At 39.3% G+C, this 17,726-nt stretch overlaps 1 protein-coding gene across 4 annotated transcripts in view; it reads left to right on the top strand.

Annotated features, from left to right (window-relative positions):
- ARVCF (ARVCF delta catenin family member) overlaps positions 1-17,726 on the top strand; it is a 166,541-nt gene that overhangs the window by 86,000 nt on the left and 62,815 nt on the right. For all 4 annotated transcript variants that reach the window (XM_086474431.1, XM_086474430.1, XM_086474429.1 and 1 more), the window contains 2 exons: positions 1,009-1,616; positions 9,769-10,268. In XM_086474431.1, coding sequence (XP_086330557.1) covers positions 1,009-1,616; positions 9,769-10,268 — 1,108 coding nt within the window. The remainder of the gene's footprint in view (positions 1-1,008; positions 1,617-9,768; positions 10,269-17,726) is intronic.

Below are 17,726 nucleotides of genomic sequence, written 5' to 3'. Positions count from 1 at the left end.
ATCCTTTGCTAGTTTGTAAATAGTAGTTGCTTTTGTCTGATGCTGTCTTACGCAGATTACCAGACATTTCCCATGAGGGCAGAACGTTCTTGGAAACTCTTGAGGAGTCTTTGTTCTTACCCTTTAGCAAGAAACCCTGCACACAAGTGCTGTCTGCACACTTAACATTTCCAGGTTTTTTTTCAGTTATGTGAAGTAGTCTAATTCTGTGATGAAATGAAATGTGATTTATAGGACGAAAAGATAAAGATGTATTTGTGTACTGATTTTTCTTTTATGTTTCAAACAAGCTTGTCTAGCCTAGTATGTTTAGGGTAGTTGCAGTTGCAAAAGCTGTGTGGCGTTAGTGTTCATTATTGCAAATTTGTTAGTCACCGAAATAATGGAATGACAACAACTACCTGTTGGGCTCGTATGGTGATCATCAAATGTAAGCATATCTTAAAAGAGAAAGTAGTTGTGCTGTCTAAAAGCTTGAAGCCCAAAATTTTGCTGTTTGAGATCATAGTTTCCTAAATACTACTGCCAAATTTGAGCTCCATCTAGTTACACAGTGGTACAAACTTGATCCAGATCAGGCAGGAACATATCACTATTCCTGTCAAACTAGGGAATGTGATGTGGTATTTATGCTAGTTGTGGGAGGACAGGCTGTGGCTCCTCAGCACTGTAAAGTCTGCTCTAGGAAAGATGTCTCCTGAAAACATTGGGCAAATTTGAACTGATATGATGACTTTGCACTGCTTCCCCGCACTGTCACGTGGCTTCAGTGTTTTTGATTTGATTGTAAGAGCCCCAGAGTGCACTTAACTCTGGCTCTATGACCCGTCTTTTCAGCTTTTTATAGAAATATTGTCCCACTATAGGTGAACTCATGAGGACGCCAGTACTTCCATTCAACAGGCATGTCACTGTAGTAGTATGCTTTGTGATGCTTTCTCCCCATATGACTCATCACGTTGTGCAGCAAGGAGAAAATTAACGTATTTATTTGCTACTTCTTCACAGGTTACCAAAATGGTCAAAACAGTTACCACCAGAACAGTGCGTCAGGTGCCACTTGGGCCTGATGGCCTGCCATCGATGGATGGCTCATCTCCCATGGGCAGCTACACAGATTCAATAGACAGAAGGTACATGAAGAATGGGGAGCGGTACATCACGCCACAGGCATCATCCACGTTAACCAGATCTTACAACAGCTACAACGATTCTTACCCTGAAAGCCACGAAGGCCAGTATCGCCCTTACATCGGTCATGATGGTTATGGAGATCTGTCTGATAACTATGGCAGTTTGTCTCGTGGTGTCAATTACCGTCCTCGCTACGCCTACGTGCCAGGAAACAGTTACAGGCCAGATGACGGTAGCTTCACTTTGCCAAGCAGAAGGGATAACTATGGTCCTGTTGCCCAGCCTCAAGTGCCAGTGGGTAGCAATGTTGACTTGAACCGCTCCCAGCCGGAGCGCTTCCAGCCAGAGCCCTATGGACTGGAAGATGATAACCGCAGCCTTGGAGCAGATGATGAAGGGTATGAACTGGATCCTGATTACTCCACTGTGAACCGGAGGACATCTGCAGGTGTGCCAGAGAGAGGAAGACCTCACAAAGGAAGGTAAAAGCCTTTTTCTTTTTTTAACAGTGCTAATCTGCAGCGCTTTTGCTTGTTTGAACGCATACGTTTGAAGTCTTAATAGTCTGCTAAGTTCTGGAATGACTTGACAGAAAAACAAGTAGAACCCATTGTTACATTTGTCCATAAAAGACTGCAAAATGCATATGAAATACAGAAGGGAATGGGGGTAGTGCTCAAGAAGCCTTTCATGGTGTTTCTGGGCTGCTTAATTTAGGTTGAATTTAGAAAGAAAGATATAATCTTGTATAAGAGGGCTAAGTTACTTTTTTCCCCTCTTAAGAGTTGTGACTGCATTGTATTTTCCCAGAGCCATCCCATACTAGCAAGGTGAAAAGAGGGATTTCTAGTCTCTGAGACTTCTGACAGATCTGGTTACGTGCACATCTGCCAAACAAAAATTTTGAACAGCTGGTTGGGGTTGCAGCCAAACTGATACCTGGTGGTGAAGGGATGTCTTGTCATATAAAAACTGTCTTGTGAGGTGTTTGACAGCCTCAGCTCCTGATCCTGTGCTAACCCACACTCAGCTGCCTGACCAAGTTGTGCTGAACCTCACTGAAGTACTTCAACATTTTGTAAGACGAGATCATTATTTTGTCCTGTGCCTATACAAAGGGGAGATAAGAGCATCTGTGTTGCACTTAATGTAACTAAAGTGACCAGTCACAAATTACTTCTGGTTCAGTCCCCTTTCCAAGGGAAGTTCTATTTTATGCCATATTTTCTGATACTATTTTGTTTATGCTGGGCTCACAGCTATCAGCTCTTGCATTTGGAGGGAAAAAAATAATATGAGCTTGGGAAAAGAGTCTTATTGTTCAGCTGAAAGTCATCTTCTGAGTGTGAACCTGACTATACTTTTTTTTTCCAAGCAGTGTACAAACTTGCGTGTGCCTGCATGAAGTATTATCCTCATGATTCATGTTTTGATATGGATTTAATTCTCATTGTTTTCCTTTTAATTTAGTGTAGTTTCCGGAGCTATGAAGAGAGTCTAGAACCCACCTGCGTCTGTGAGTGTAGATGGTCCTTAGATGTAATATTTCTGACCAAAGGCTTCACTTTATCAGCAGTAGTTGTCAGTGGGGTTTGGGTAGGCCTTTTCGCTCTCATACCTTGGGGCACTCCTACTTGGAGATGTTGTCATTCATGGTTTTGTTCATACTTTCATAATTCTATCTTCCTTCACATTTCTGGAAGTTCATTTTAAAGCTAAATGGAATTGAGGACCTGCAAATTGTCATCTATATTTAAAAAAACAAAAGAGAGAATAGGTATCAAGGGATATCTCCCAGAAACCCCTTTAAATCCCTTTTGTGACATCTTTGATCTTGCAAGCTTACTGACCAGTGGAACCACGTTAACGTTTCATGGGGCTAAAGGGAAATACGTGCAGTCAGTGGGTGCCAAAATACTGATCAATCTGTCAGACTTTAATTGGTGCTACCCAGCATTTAAGCAGTTTTACAGTTGTTGTTAAAAAGAGGCATCAGTGCTTTTAAATTTTTATTAATGTTTTTCAAACTGTATGCATGATGAATAATTAAATGTATTCTTAGAACCTACCCATTTGCATTTTTAAAGTTTTTTAGTGGTTGGTTTTTTTTTTAAACATTCCTTTGATTTATTGTTCCTTACAGTTTGGATAGGACCAATTCACAATTTTTGTTTTACAGTTCTTTTGTTCTGAGTTTTCTTCCGTACTTAATATGATCAAGAGGCTTTGACAAGTAATTAGCCTGACTGTGGCAGCAAACTTTTGCTGGTGGGAACGTAAGAAGATTGTATGAGAGCCTATTCATAAGTAGTTGCTTTTTGACATTTCAAAGAAATACTTGAACAATTCAATAAACCTGCTATTCAGATATGCTACTGATCTGCAAGACACTAAAGACTACCAATAGTGCTTTGTACTAGATGAGGGTAATTACTACTTGATTATTCATCTCTTAAGTTTTTCAAAGTAAATTTTTGAATTTAAAAACTTTTTATGTATAGAGTAGGTGTAATAACGGCACTGTTAGAAGCTTTTCTGCGTCACACAAACTTTGAGCTTGGGCATCTTCATCATGTTGCAAACAGAATTCTTCTGTTGCCTAACTCGCTGTGGAAACTGAAGTTATTCTCTCATTTTCTTTCCAGTAAGTGCTGCCCTCATTTGTTAATAGTTTAAAGGTAAAGATCCTTACTGCTGTTCCAAGAGGACTGAATGGAGGTTTCTCATCTGAATCTGTGGTAGTGAGTCTCACCCCCTACGTGATAAGGAGGCAACCAGCTGTGTCTGGAGAGGATCTTTCTCAAGGGGATTACAAGTACAGATTGTTCTTTCCATCCCTTACTTGCTCCATTTGATCAACAAATGTCATCACCAGCCTCATTTTAAGCTACTCTACATTTAATTTTATATTGGGGAAAAATTTGCCTCCTTGCAAACACCTGCAAATCCAGATAAGTGCACAAAGGCAAATATTCCCTCTGTTGGCTCTTCAGTGCTTGTACCTGGGTTTGTTTCTTGTTTTCTGCTGAGTCTCTGCTGCACAATAGATTATTTTCTGCAAGAAGAATACCTGGCACTTAATGTTCTTTTCTTCAGTATGTGCTCTGGTTTGGATTAAGTCAGATTGCATAATAAATTGAGGTGAGAGAAGGGCATTTGGGGTGTTTAATACTGATTTAATATTACTCAAATTTGCTTGTGAAGGTATTTAGACATTTTTAATTTGCTTTATGCCCTTTTTTCTTCATTTGGTAGGTTGCCTTTATTAAATTAGATGGGATTTTTATTATCCTCTTTAAAAATATTTAGTTTTATGGTGTTGGTAGGTGTTCTATGTGCAGTCCTTTTTGGAAGAGAAGCAGGAAGTACTGAATATTTTTCATTTACAAAAAACTTCACTACTATTATTTGAGTATTTTTTAATCATTAAATGGAAGTTAATACAAATGAGCAGGAAAAAAATGGCAGTCATAATTAATCTTTTTTTTTTTTTTACATTACCTTCTGTTCAACTTCTTATTTGTTGCCTCTGTGGTAATTTCTTTCCAGATCTACAGTTTGCACTTCTTCTAGCATTCATGGGACTTCTTTTTCCCTAAAAATTCTTGAGCAGCTATTGCCAGTGTTACTATTCCAGACTAGACAGGATATGAATTTTAAATGTTGACTAAATCAACAACAGAACAGCTTTCTGCTGTTAAATTTTCTGTGGCAAAAGCCTGATCTAAGAGACTGAGATTATATTTGGTGACCACTTCATGGTCCAAATTATTATTACCAGGAAATGAGCCATATTCTAGACTAAATAACTGTAACACAAGGTCTCTCTTGCTTCTGTTACGTATAGACAGTGTGAGAATATTGATATCATGTATATGTTAGTCATGTTCTACTTCTGCTGTCTCTGTTCAATCTCGATTATATAGGCTTATGTTTGTAGATAAACTTTCAGTCAGCACTTCTGGCCTAACTTCACCTATTTCAGATGTGGTCTCGCAGCAGGAGCCATGCAGGCATCCTTAAGGCTGGGAAGATATCTATCACTGTAAACAGGCCTCTTTGGTTTAATGACCAACCATAAGTGTAATACTAGGATGTAGGCAGCGTTGCGATGTTGTCTAGTTTGGGGCAGGAGTGTATGGACATGTCTGGGCAGAACATGATGAAGCAAAAAAGGCAGTCAGTTTGGAAAAGATTTGTTTTTTTCTGAGGCTTCTCTTTAGAATTTGATCTCAGTTTGTTGATCTTGTGGTAGCAGAAGACTGACGTATGGCTGAGTTTTTAATGTGGCAGGTGGCAATCTGAGTCAGCTCATCCATTAGCAGCTTTTAGGTGGTTCCAGTCAAGGGGATTTTGGTGTTTAACTGTGTGGCCCATAACTCAGAGTTGTCTCAGCAGAGGATTCAGTGCAGTTTTGCATCCTTTTGTGTGTCCCCCCTGTGAGGGAACAGAGGCTGGCAAAAGTAGGACCTTGTTCTGCAAAGTTTTTAGATTTCCTCTTCAATGTTTGGCACATAGGTCCCTACTGAAATATCAAGCCTTTCTGGTCTTTTATCATAAGCAGACACCAGCTGCAAACTGTGATGAATGTAACACTTGTATGAATTGTTGAGGATTAAATGTGTAAATCCTTCACCTGTTTACTCAGATGTGCCTATGTTGAAGCCACAAGGAAGATGGTAAATCCACAAGCTCTCTCCCAGTTTTTATCTATGCTAGAATGTGTTTTGATCAATTCCCTGAGACAGGTGATTAGTGAGACCCATGGCATCCTGAAAACTCAGCTGCCTTGCTACAAACAGATGGAAGGCAAGATGCTTGTAGTCAGCAACTCTGGCATACTACCAGGTCTCTTCAGTCCTGAGAGGAAAGAGCTCTTGGCCTCCTGAGCACAGATGATTGTATCTGCTGAAGCTCTCAGTAGTCCTTCTTCTGTTCAAGTGGCTTTCTTTTCCAATGTAGCTGCTGTGCTGGTGTGAAAGTGAGAAATCCAATTTGTCTCCTGCCAGTCTGAGTCAGAAAGATGATTTCTGTAGTCTGTGTGTAAATGTGTTGCTAATTTTACTCATTTGTGTTCAGAAACTGGGTGTGTTCAACTCCCTGATAGACACTTGCTTGGATACCTTCAGTCTTTGCCTAGCCTGCACTTCTCTGGCCTCCAAGCATCCTGTTAAAGCAGAGGAGGTGGGACTTGACCTGGGCCAGACCATCCTCACTCACACAGAGAGTGGGCATCTCTGTCTGCCAAGGCCTTGTGGTAGTTCTGGATTCTGCTGCCTGATAAGTTACTTTGCTCCTTTGCAAATGATCTATTTTGGTAAACTGCTTCCCTTCAATGCTGTTAATGTTTCCTTGAGGATGCTTTGCTGCTTCTGTGGGGATGAGGCCAGCCGTATGTGCTGTGGTCACCACTTCACCACAGAGCAGTGGCTGGTGGGTTCTAAGCAATGCTGCTCTTCCCACCACCACCTGCGTGGTTCATCCTAAAACAGCCGCAGCTCTCTGTACCCGCTCAGGAATGCAACCTCTTCCCTGCAGCATGAAACACTCAGCATCTTCCCATATCCTGTTCTACCCCAGGTCTGTGTCCTGGGGATTTCATTAGAGAGGGATCATCAAAGGCAAGGATCATTAAAGCCTATTGGTTGTCTTTGGTGCATCAGTAGCTTCATATCGGAACAACAGAAGAAAAAAAAACATTTAAAAAAAGAAAAACAAAACAAAAAAACTTTCTTAGCGTAAGTAGGAGGTTGGGATGTGATCTTTTTTCCCTTTTTTAATGACTGATTCTATACTTCAGGTATTCATAGTCATATTTGATAACTAGTGATTGACAGTTAAAAAAAAGGTAGTATTGTTGGTACAAGAGTTGTGTGGTGCTCTGTCTTGTCGTGACAGTGTTGCAATTTAAAGTCCTAACTCTGAAGTTTTATTTTGGGCAAATGTAGTAAAACCAAGGAGCTTTGTATGGCACAGGGTCTGAGAGGATACAGCGTGAGGAAGATGGGTCTGTCTATGTGGTTCTGTTTGGAAGGCTTCGTGGAAATAATGCAAACAAACTGCATCCCAAGACAATAATTATCTTTGTGTATTTGCATGGGTGAGAAGGCAAGAGAAACTTAATTGTGCAGGTGTAATTGAGGTGGTGTACAGTTTTCTTGTGGGCAGCTCATAGGACTGAGACGTGCTGAATTGTGAGTTACCAAGTCAAGCAAGCAACAGCTGGCAGAAGGCAATTATTAGAATTAATCTTCTGCTACTTTTGTTTTATGCAGTCAATAGGAATTTAACATGAGGATGAGTTTGAGGAATGAGTTTTTGTTGTAGTTTTCATGCTGGTTGTTCCAAATTTGCATGTGTAAAACAAGAATTTTGTTTGAGGAGTAGTTAAGGGATTTTTGTTACTGCTTCTGCCCTGTGAATATGCACAAAAGTAAATCTTTTCGATGTTGTTACTTTCTTCTTGGAATGATGGAAACAGCTTTGTTCTGTAACAGAAAATACAGTGGCTGTCCAGACACTGTAAATTACTGTGTAGAGCAAGTACTGAATTATACATACACAAATATAACTGCATCAATAAAAGGATTTCTTCAGATTCATTTTGAGTTTTGGATTCTGGCCCATTTTTATCCTTTCATTCAGTTAATGGTTTAGAATAGCAATTAAGGGAACTTAAAGTCAGTAGAGGTGCTTTTAACATTAAAAGCATTAATTGTACAAGACTAAGTTCAGTCTCCACCTCCAGTTGCTCTTCTCCCCAGAGTCTAGTTTAATTAGCAGTCCCTTTAGGATAACAGCAAGCTGCATTTTCTTTCTGAGTTCTAATGGTCTATACTTCCTTCAGCATAACATCAGAATTTGTTCAGTAACATCAGTCAGTGCTTAAAATGAAAGTTTTTAAGAATCATTTTGTAGCAATTAAAACTACTTGCTTGCTTGAGATAACTACAATACTGAGATAGTAGCTTATCTGTCCAGGAAAAAACAGTAAGGCAAAAAGCTGCTGCTGTGTTTAAAAAATAAAAATAAAAGTGTATATATAAAAGAAATCAGTTTGTTAGCATCTATTAAGAGTAGTATTATTAGAGGGAAGGGAGGATGAAGGAGAAAAATCTTAGACGTGAGGTTTAATACAGTGGGATTAATTGGAATTTTGATTCAGCTCCCCAGTGGGTCACCTCAGCTCTTCATCCTTCTCAGCCAGGTTAGTGAGCTGGTGTGAGCCTTTGGGGCGAAGCTGGAGAGAGGATAGATTGCAAAGTTGAAAGTGTTTGTGGGAGTTCATAAGCGTTAGGTGCAAGTCACCTTACTGCCCTGTGGGCTTATTCACATATAAATAATTGGAGAATTTGTGTCCAGTGGGTCACTGTGCACAAGCTTCAGATTTCCTTTTGTACTTCCCCTAAGGACTTCAGTATTATCTCACAGGCCAGGTGCCCCACACATGCGCTGAAGCTCCCCTGCACAAACTGTGTACGTTCTGGAGGATGACGTGTCACTTTGAATAAGGGATGAAGTGTATCAGTGAATCTCAAAAAAAAAATTCTGAAGTTGAAAATACTTTTCCTTAGAAATATCTTGCAGAAATGTTCTGTAGCAGCTAGTTCTAGGAAGTGATTGGAGGCGGGGGGGATTTTTTTCTGGTTAGAGATTATAGTTGCAGCAGTGATTCGTAAAGAAAAAGAAGTATTTGTCAAATACTGATTTTATTTTTTTTTTTAAGAGTGTGGACATTTGTACTGTGAGAGTGTTCTCTATTAGAATATTTTCGACTGTATTGATTGTAACTTTACTCCTTTGTGTGAACTAGGACAGTAATATTTATGTGTGTTAGGTGGTTGTGGCTAACCTTACTTACAGTGAATTATGGCACAACGAGATGGATGCCATTCATTCTAATGCTGTAGGTGATCTTAAGAGTGTCTGACATCCAGCTTAGTTGCTCATCTGGAGGAAAGCTCCGAGTACTGGACTTGTTTTGGATGTCTAGAAAATTACTCTAGTGTTAAAAGTTGGAGCCAGGTCTCTTGATTGTCGGTCTCTTACTTGTATTCTGGATGATTCTGTTCAAAATAGACTTTTATTACATGCTTGGATTCAGGACTTGGGTTTTCCATCATCTTTGTTATGTATATTGATGAGTTCAGTGTACTTGTGTGAGCATCAATACGGAAATGTAGTGGAACTTCTCAGACTTGTGGAGAAGTGTCTGTGGTCTCTGACCAGGCCTTGAATGCCTTTAATTAGAGTTTTGGTTTGTTGCAGAAGTAGCGGCATTAATCAAATTCAGTGTTTCCTACTAAGTGTAATCCAGCTTTGTCATAATTGTTTTGCTAAGTGAGCAAAAATGAAAGCCATCTGTTTGATGACTTGCAGTTCCTATCATTGTTACATTGCTAGCCAAACAAATACTGTGCTGTAGTTCCATCACTGCTGAGTACTCAGCTATGGTTAATTTCAAGTTACTACAAATAAATTATTTGAAAGTGTAAATATGCTGCCCCTAATGATGTTTGTGATATTAAAAGGTTTGCTCACAGCTGAAATCTCCATACTGACTGAGAGGTACAGTGTTTAAATGTGCTTTTTTCCCCCTCCCTTTCTTTCTCTTGGGACTGTTGCTTCTTACAGGGGCTACGATGACCCCATCGAGACGGAGATGGTTGAAGAGAGGATACCTTACCTTCATGGTGGCTACGCAGCACCACTAGCACAGCCAGAGAGAGGAAGCATGGCTAGTATTGACCGCCTGGGGAAGCGTTCCCCTTCTATTGACAGCATTCGTAAAGACCCCAGGTGGAGGGACCCTGACCTCCCTGAAGTAATTGCCATGCTCAGTCACCCTATCGATCCAGTCAAGTCTAACGCCGCCGCCTACTTGCAGCATTTGTGCTATGAGAATGATAAAATCAAAAAGGATGTGAGGCACCTTAAAGGCATACCTATCTTGGTGGGCCTACTTGATCATCCAAAGCCAGAGGTCCATCGTAAAGCCTGTGGGGCTCTCAGAAACATCTCCTATGGGAAGGATAATGAAAACAAGGTGGCTATAAAGAACTGTGACGGGATCCCTGCATTGATCAGACTATTGCGAAAAACAAATGACATGGAAGTGAGAGAGCTAATTACAGGTCAGTGTCTGTAGTTTCTTTAATGAATTATTTTTTAGAGGAGTCCTATCAGCTTCAGGAGCAAGAATTTCTGGAGATGAGAGCATTGAAGGAGAATTTAGATCACTGGCTGCAGCTGTTCAGCTGCACTACGTTTGTGGTGTGAGAAAGCTTAAAGCAAATGTGCCCTTCAGGAGGAAACTGAGGTTGTCTGTGTATATAGCACACTCGGGTTTCCCTGGCTGCTGAGAGATGGATGATGCTTCTTGGATGTAGCATGTAACTGCATGTGGTTGAGTTACTGAAGCTTAAATGAGTTATAGCAACTTCATTGACAGGTAATTTGTAGTTTGCTTGCCTCAGTGTGCTATAATCATGAGGTAAGATATGCTAATCTAAAACTTTCCTTGTTAATCTCTTATAAAACAATCCTCCTGCCATGTCCCCACTACTTCATATTGATAGAACAGTCAGTCTCCTCAGGAACACTTCCAGCCTCTGGTGCTGGGAACTCTGAGGCTGTACATAAAGTTGCAGCACTTCAGGTCTGGAAAACTCGGATTTTTCAGGAGCATAGTCTGCTGTTGAGATGCTCTGGACATGAGGCTTATAATAAGCAATAATTTCTGCAATAATCAGAAAAGGGGGAATTACATTATGTAGTTACTGAGTTCGTGCAAACTTTGCAGGGAGTTTTCAATCACTTGTAACTCCATTATTCAACCTGGTTTTTATTTGAACTTAGTCTTGGATATCATCCAGGAAGAGTAATAAAGTACATGCCAGGTTTCAGAGTTCAGCCATTATGTGGAAGAGGGTGGAAAAGTATGTCAGCTCTTAAACTAAGGACAAATATGCTGTTCTTCATTTTCCTGTAACTCAGGAGGAGTTAAATGGATTTCCCTTTCTTTTCTCAGAAGCAGCAGGGGATGTTTGGATGGAGACCGGAGCAGTTGCAATGAATTTCAGTGCCAGAACAGAATTTTTCAGAAAGTTTTTTGAGTGTGAAAGTGGATCCAGGGATGAAACTATTCAGCTGCCTTATCAGTGTTGGATTCTCCAAGCAGATTCTATTGCAAACACAGATTAAGCCATTAGAAGTAAACATCATCATTCTATAATCGGCTCAAAAAATTATAGCAGCTCTTCAAGTTTTTACTGGTAGTCATAATTCTCCAAGATGAACAGTGGCCTTGGGTGTTCCAACTGTTCTTCCCCAGCCATTACAGGATATTTAGCAAACTAGGTCTAAATATACAGTGTAGAAACTAGCAGGGATATTTTTCCAGTCTTTTCCCAGTGAGCTGGTAAAGGAGAGCTGTCTGTTCTTTCAGAGAGACCTCTAAGTAGCATGCATTGGCGCATTAGTTGTGCTTTGGTTGCTGTCTGTGCTTTGTCTCTTAACATGGAAGCTCTGTAGGTAGTATTTATATTCCATTTGTGGCACTCATTTAGTATGATGGCTGACTTAGTCTTTATTTTAAAAAAATTAATTTATATGTTTACCTCCTGTTCTAGTTTACTCAAAACTCGTTTTTGGAGTGCTGAGAAGGAATAAATTGATTTCTTTAGATTCAGAAAAGGAGAAGCCAGTCTATAATTTACTCTGAAGGAATATCATTATAAAGCTAAATGGTAATCAGTCACTTTTGAGATGGCAAAAACAAACTGGATGCTTTCCCTTTTCATTCTGAGTGGCAATGGCTTTGATTTCCTGTGGATTAATTAGTTTTACAGTTCAAATGCATTTTATTTGATAGTAGCTCCTGCTAATTAAATATAGTATTTTTATTCCACTTTGGGTTTTGCTATTTAAAGCCCTTTATTTCCCCTTACTAAGAAACACCAGGAATACTGAGGGCATTAACCTAAACAGATGTCCAGCAACAGATGATGTGCATTTAATCTCCACCTAACCAGGAATAATTTAATTCCACTTCTAAAATGATATCACCAGATCCGGTGTGAGACATTCAAGCATCAGTATAGAAGAGAAGAGTATTCCAGCAATGCTTCTGTGACTGATGCTGGTATACTTGCAGTCAGTGTTCAAAGCCTTGGCTGAGAATGTGGAATTGTCTGTTCGAAAAATGAGCTCCAAAAGTCAGCAGAGAGAAATGAGAGCCAGCTTGAGGTGCAAAGGGAGCATTCAGCCAGGGCTGCTGCAGCCTCAGAAATTCAGAACACAATTCTGATATTCTCATGGTAGAAATCTTGAGTTCCTACTTTTGCAGTCAAAGTTTTTCATTCTGTCTGGAGTGAAATCTCAGAGGACTTCTGCAGCAATGCAAAAACGAAAAAAAAAAAAGGCAAGAAGAGGGGAGACAACAGCATAAAGGATTTGCCTGTTTATTTCTTTTAACAGGCTGCAAGTTCAGGTTTGGTGTGACACATTTGACTTCTCTGTGGTTCAGTATTTCTTTAACTCATTACTGGCTGTTTTTTTGAAAGCTGACTAGTAATAGTCAGCTAGTCATCACAAATGTGGATGAATGCTAAAATAATCCTGCTTTCCAAAGAAATATAAGTAATTTAAAGAATTTTCCATAATTCAGATGTCCGAATTCAAGAGCACTTTTGCTTCTCTGAGTGTGGGGTGCTGCCTGCCTGCAGGACACAAGGTACATGGGAACATACAATAAGACGTTATTTGCAGCTGGAGAGGGTGCTTTCTGGCAAAAGAGAGCATCATTCTCATCTAATTTGAGAGTCAATCCTTGGCTTTAGCACAGCTCCATGGCCTCTCATTTACTTGGTGATCTGATGCAGCAGCCCCAGCTGTCCAGCACAGTATGAATCAGGCCAGCCAGCTGGGTCTGGTCAGTGGGTTAATGGAGTGGGGAAAAAAGCCGCACCACTGTGTTAAAAACGTGTGAGAGGTAGATGCAGTGGCCAGGGAGCATGAGGGAGCAATCAGATGTGTGACGCTCAGTGCTGAGTGAGCGAGACTTGATGTGTCAAAGGTGTGTTCACTTGACTGCATCCCAGAATATCGGTTTTGGAGAACACAAGTGAGACAAATATATTGACATCCAATTTTGGAAGCAGACTGAGTATACTGATACAACGCTGCTGCCAGATTAAGCAAGTCTTTTTAGCTTTTTTTCTTTCAGATAGCACTGGTTTTAGCAGAATTCGAAAACCTTCTCTGGGTTAATGCCAGCCATTCTTGCTATATCTGCAAATGGCACTAAAACTTGCTGTCGCTTAAGGTAAGACAGATATGTGAGGTGTGTAAAAATACCTTAAAAACTCAAGATACATTCATAAAATACCACAGATCTCAGTTTTCTTTGTCTTTAGGTGTGGAGTTACAAAAAGTCTCCTATTTACTGCACTAAGAAAAGTTTGATTTAACTGTTAGAGTGTCCGTAAGTAAATCATGAGCAGAGTTGTGATGAGAAATATTCCACAAAATTCTTCCTTCCATCCCTTTCTAGTCTTGAAACTGTACTGATGAACTTTTGGTGGATCATTTTCTTGAGAAATGGAGAGAAATGAGGATTAAGGTGATAAGGAATTAAATCTGTTCTGATTGGGAAAGCTGCAAAAGTTTTATCTTGAGTGATAAGGGGGTTTTGTGGAGGAAATGTTCCCATCAGATATGCAAGACCAAAATTCTATTACATTCTTTGAAAAGTAATCAGAAGTAGGTAGCTTTAATGAATAATTTTGTTCTTTGTGAGAACATCGAAAGTAATTTTGCTGTTTAATGACATTGCATGGATTTTAAGTGATTCAGAACGTGGTTTTACTGATGCTGTATGTTGCCAAACTGGTTTTAATTGAAAATGATTGACCTTCAAAATGCTGTGCAGAGGAAATATTTTGATCTAATACTATAATAGAAACTTGCAGATCGATCAACATGCTCCAAATTCACGCCTTCTGGGCATTTACGTATGCTAAGATCCTGTCAGCTGATCAGACAGTAACTTCTCTTTGAAGTACCATGCTGTCCTGAACTTTCTGGTTACAGATGAGCTTACTGCTTTCTGTTAGGAGGCTTGTCAGAAGAAGGTCCCTTTTCATGGTGTGTTCTGTGACACAGTAGTTCATGTTGACCACTACTTAACTTGAAGAAGCCCAGCTCTAGTCCTGAAGATGATACAAACAAGTCTGTCAAACAAGTGCATACAGGACCAACATGCAACAAGAAGTCCAGGGTGAATATAATGCAGAGTGCTTTAATTTTCCAAATTTGATATGGACCATGGATAAAGAATTAAAACAGCTTCTTCTGATTTCTTGGTGACATTGGATTTTTGGAAGTAAGCGAGCACAGCAGGAAAAAATTCCCCTTCAGTTTCAGAAGATGATAGCATGTATATATTCTGCCACAATTTCTTTAGAAGTCTTTTCACAGCTCCAGGGAGGTGGAGATTTAGGGCATTATGGCTGTGGCCCTAATCAGTTTTTTTAATGTTATGTAAATCATATAACTATGTTTATAGCTTACAGTAATTTTAAATATATTTTTACAGTAGTCAATGCTTTTGAAATAAAAACTTGTAGTTATTGTCCCTGCTTAACTTGCTGAGAGAGTAGAGGCAATGGTTGTCATTAGAAATATGTAAGTATATTACAGATAGTATTTACAAATAAAATAAAGATTGATCATGGTTGTGATCATCTTCTGAAAAGCCATAGTTCATTTTCTTTTCTGATCCTAAAATTCATGCAATCTGTGGCCAAAAAGGCCAATACTGGTAGTGAAAGTGCATGGAAAATTTAGATAGCTTCATTTCCCTTATGCTGCTCTGTTAGTGACTTGATTTCTCTTGAGTGCTGTTCATGTGAATTGATTAAACTTAGTTTTAAAAACAGTATTTCCAGCTTGTTAGATCATTAGTGTGTTATGCTAATAGAGACAGGGAATGATTTTTAAAGATGAGTGTCAAATTTACAAGGGTTTTAATTTTCTTTTTACTCAGAATTACTAATGCACTGCTAAAACCTACAGTCTGATCTGAATTTGGTGTGTGTGTGTCCTTTTTTTTTTTTTTTCTTAGTTTCTGTGGCTGTCACTATCACTGTCTTTTCCATGGATTTTGTTTTCTGAAGAGCTGAAAGGATGCTGGGATTTAGACCTCTTTGTTTCATAATTTTGAATAAGAAAAATGCATTGTCAGTGTTTATTTTCTGTATCCTTTCTTGTGGAGTGTTTTCCCAACGAAGTCAACCTTGAATCTGAACTATTTTCTTTGTCTTTGGAACCACAAGGTTCACTCATCCCTGTTTATCTTGGGCTACCTTTCTGTTAAGCTGCATGTTTTCCTTCGCTGAATGCTGTTCAACAGGGTGTTTCTTTTGGTTTTCTTCATGCAACCATCAAGGAGAATATTATAAATATAAGTGGTTTGAAATTTCTGAATAATTTGTAAGAGTTTGTGCTATTTTTTTTAATGATTTTTTTTTAATGAGACTGTCTTTTCCTCCTCCTCACAGTTTGTTGATGTTTTCTATGAAACATTTGAGAGATGGGAAGCAGATGAACAATTGAAAACCTTGTAAACTGTTGAGGTTTTTTTCTTCAAACAGGGTGATGAAAAAGCATTCTCTTAACCTCAGTCCCCGTTGTCTGGTAGCCACTCAATGAGATTGAGAGTCAAAATGTGTTTGCCCTAAATGGTGTATGGCATAAATTGCAGTCAGCCTCTTAATAAAAATTCTGAATGAGTATGTACAAGAGATCCTTTTGTAGAGGCAGGTAGTTCTCTTGGTCTGAATGGGGTTACAGCATCAGTGAAGCTGACTTGTATGTGGTAGTGTGGCAGGTTAGTGCTGTTTTGTGTTGCAATCCAGTTGGAATATTACTGAATCCCAGTCACATTTAGTCTTGAAATAGCTACTGGTGAATGAGAATATAAGAGAAGAGGGAGTTTGGAGGTGATGATTTTGTTTTACACATTGTACTAGACACAAATCTCTAAGTCTTAAAACAAGCGAAAGATTTGAGCACTGGAAAACTTCTGTAATATTAGAGCTTTTGGAAAATTTATAGGGATTTTTGGCTTTTTAAGTATATGTCTGTCTTTGTAGTTTCACTATACACATAACACATGTCACTCCTCCAGGAAAGGGGAGAAGGCAGAATCTCATTTCAGGTGCGAAAGTATGCACATTTAAGGATGTGCATAAATATGAAGGGCTGTCAGATTTTAAAACCTAGCCCTTCCACATACAGATGATTTTAAATCTCCACGTTGTTTCCTGCTGCAATATTTTGCAGTTTCAAAAGAATAAAAATGCGGGATCCTTACAACACTGTACTAGGTTCCTCAGTTGATGCCATCTTTTCCTAATAGTGTTTTTTTGACCACTGCAAATGCCAAATGCTCCATTTATGTTCCTGTGAGGGAGCCCTGACATAACCCTCCAGAACCAGGGTATTCGGCACCCAGTGTTCTCAGTTTGAATCTACATTTGCTCCAGAGATGATTATCCTGGATAATTTCCTAGGATTTATCCATCTTGTTCAGTGCTGGATGTTTGGATTTTGCATTTGAATTTTGAAGTACTGAGCCAGAAACGCATTTAGAGATATAATTGTAATTATTATTTTTATATCGATGAGTCTGATATGCTTAAGGAATTGGTATGTACACAATAACTAAAGAAAGACTGTCTAGTGAAGTATTTAAAATTAATTGGATAACTTATATGTCAGGGTTTGTAGTCATCTTATAAATATTGACTTGCGTTTGTATCTTGTATGATGTATATTTTTAAGCCAATCTGTTAGGAGAAGTAAAGGCTTTCTTCCACAACAAAATGGGACCAGTTAGCATTTTGTGCTTGGTTTTGGTTTTTGTTTCTTACTGTCCATTGCTTGGCGTTTTGCAGTGACAAAGGGTGATTTATTGTAATGGATACAAAGAGAAAATTCATTCATATTTCACCTATACAGTTTTCTTTGAAAGCTTAAAAATGTAGGTTATAAGTCTTATACAGTGTGGTGTCTATGAGTGGCAAGGACAATAGGCCAGAAAAGCAATGTTTTTGTATGGTGTTCATTCTGTTGTCTGCCTCAGAGTTTCTTTATTAGCTAATATGGTCTCCTAAGTCTGAACAGGTGCCTGGGTTTTGTAAAGATCACTTTGAATAGGAGACACCTTAGCATTTGATTTCTGAGGCTCTGCTAATTATCAGTCTTTGAGGTTATCGTATAAGTGCCAGTCACCACTCAAAATGGAGGTAGAATTCCAGTCCTGACATGGTACCTGTCATGACCCTATATGGATAATACTCTGATATTAAAATAGGACGTTTGGCATTTGACACTTCTAACTTGTAGCAGTGGAAGCCTGAGTGTGAAGGAGCGTTCCCACGAGATAGCTGCCTTCGCTCGTTTGGAGGTAGGTGCGGTGGCTCTGCGGTTCTCTGCACACTGGCTCATTGCACAGCTGCAGGCTCCCCCACTCCTGCCTGCTTTCCATTCACTGACAGAGTCCAGCAAGCCCATGTGTTTGTTAGACG

The sequence above is a fragment of the Leptosomus discolor genome, chromosome 16 (assembly GCF_034619465.1).
Source record: "Leptosomus discolor isolate bLepDis1 chromosome 16, bLepDis1.hap2, whole genome shotgun sequence".
NCBI classification, from domain to species: Eukaryota; Metazoa; Chordata; class Aves; order Leptosomiformes; family Leptosomidae; genus Leptosomus; species Leptosomus discolor.
This window is presented reverse-complemented; position numbering and strand designations above follow the sequence as displayed.